The following is a 2005-nucleotide window of genomic DNA, read 5'->3' as shown; positions in this document are numbered from 1 at the left end:
TCTCTTTAAAAACTCTGACCGTTTCTGAAGCTCCGCCTCCAGGAAGTCGTCCCAACATGGCTCCTCTATTAACCCTTTAAGGGTTTGCTAATTGCTGTCAGCTAGTCTGAAGGAGCTGAGTGAGGGAGGAAGGCGGGGCTAGGTCCACCCAGGTGTTGTCCAGCTGAATGGTTGCCATAGAAACACTGCTGGACTGTTTCTGATGATGGATTAGCATAAAATGACAATGTGACATAAAACTGTCCCTTTAATAAACACAGTGATGGTAAAAATAGATTTTATGATGCGTTTCTGTATATATTTAGACATGAATGGATTAATAAACAAACCTGCTGCAGTTCAGGTTTGTCCTGTTTGGACTGCTGAGGTTCAGTTTGTTGCCTCGGCAACCAGAACCCGTACAGAACCATCCATGAACAGAAACATGACAGAACTTTCAGCTGCTGATGAAACCCAGTCGGTTCCTGGATACTTTAGTCACCAATTCATCATAAATCTTCATATTTTCTGTTGCTCCATGTGAAGCTTAGTGAAGAATCCAGAGTTTTCTTTCTTCTGCCACCTTGAAACTGAGACACTGGATTTATTTTCTGTCCCGCTGCAGTTAGCCGGTCGTCAGTCGGCTGCTCAGTCAGCTCCTMCCTGAGGATGTTGTKGCTCTTCAAGAGATTAACAGACATGTTTTATCYGGGATGCAGCCTCCATGTTCCTGATTCCCTACAGAAAAACATCCTGTCAGGGTCTGGAGTAGAAAACTTAAATCTTTGGTTTTACATCCTTCAAAAAGCACCTAATGCCACCAGCGCTTGGTTTCCACCTGTCCTCCATCTGAGCTGCTCCTGGTGTAGAAATAAAAGCATCTTTGTGTCGTTAAGKAGCCGATGGGACGCRTCACTTCCTCCTGTCTGAAAATCTGCCTGCAGCTCCAGGAAACTAGAGACGCTGCAGCCGTTAGCAGAAGAAGCTGCATGTTTGTGGCTCTGGATGCTTCTGGAGGACATTTTGCATCATTTCCATGCCGCTGCAGGAAAACCCTGAATTTCAACCACGAAGCAGTTCTCTGGAGCAAATCGTGTTTTTCTGACTCCTCTGCAGAACAAAGAGTCGACTTCCTGCCGTTGTTTAGCTGTGAAACGTAAAACTCAGCATGATGCTGCCACCAAACCGTCAGAGTTTATTTCCTCTCAAGTTCCTCATCGCTGCCAGGTGATAAACTGGGTTGTTTAAAATACTCTGTTGGCTCAACACAGAAATGTTTTCATAAGATAACATGTAAAAAACTTTATTACCAAAATCCAACATTGGGAATAAAAATAAAAATTGTCTTTGGAGAAAATGAAAAATGTTGAAACAACTTTATTACCTTCATACATTTTCAGCAACAATGTAGAAAAAATGTCTGAAAATCAGAATCAACTTTATGATGTTCCTGCTATTATGGATCAAATCTTTCAGTGTTCCAGCAGTTTTTCAGTTTTCTGGAAGTTTGTTCCAGATCTGTGGAGCCTGGAGGCTGAATGCTGCTTCCCCGTGTTTGGTTCTGGTTCTGCTCTGCATCAGAACCAGAACCAGCGTGAACACAGCTGCAAACAGCTGCTAGTCGTCTGCATAAGTCTGATGGATGCAGAGCAGGAAGGTCCTGAGTGAACGACCAGCTGGGATGTTTCTCAGTCTGAGTCTTTGCTAAACTCCACCAACTTCAGATGAAACATTTCAAAATAAAAGCGGGCGGATGACCTGATGCTGTAACGACCTGCAGGTTACAACGACTGGAGGGATTTCTGTGGACTGAAGCGCATCGAGACGTTGGACCAGCTGGCAGACGTGGTCAGAGATCTTAGAGTCGCGGAGAAGATTCTTCATYTGTACCAACATCCTGACAACATCGACGTTTGGCTGGGAGGCCTGGTGGAAAACCTCCTGCCCGGCTCCAGAACCGGCCCGCTGTTCGCCTGCCTGATCGGAAAGCAGATGAAGCTTCTGCGGGACGGAGATCGGTACGGAA

At 45.2% G+C, this 2005-nt stretch overlaps 1 protein-coding gene across 1 annotated transcript in view; it reads left to right on the top strand.

Moving 5' to 3' along the window:
• The window catches only part of tpo (thyroid peroxidase), a gene marked incomplete at its 3' end in the record, with an annotated part of 12965 nt that extends 10961 nt beyond the window's left edge, over nucleotides 1-2004 (top strand). Inside the window, exon 11 of the mRNA XM_008402742.2 lies at nucleotides 1760-2004. Coding sequence (XP_008400964.1) covers nucleotides 1760-2004 — 245 coding nt within the window. The remainder of the gene's footprint in view (nucleotides 1-1759) is intronic.
• Nucleotide 2005: the final 1 nt, after the last annotated feature.

The sequence above is a fragment of the Poecilia reticulata genome, unplaced genomic scaffold (genome assembly GCF_000633615.1).
Source record: "Poecilia reticulata strain Guanapo unplaced genomic scaffold, Guppy_female_1.0+MT scaffold_254, whole genome shotgun sequence".
NCBI classification, from domain to species: domain Eukaryota; kingdom Metazoa; phylum Chordata; class Actinopteri; order Cyprinodontiformes; family Poeciliidae; genus Poecilia; species Poecilia reticulata.
The sequence above is the reverse complement of the archived record's forward strand: the minus strand, read 5'-3'. Positions and strand labels throughout refer to the sequence as shown.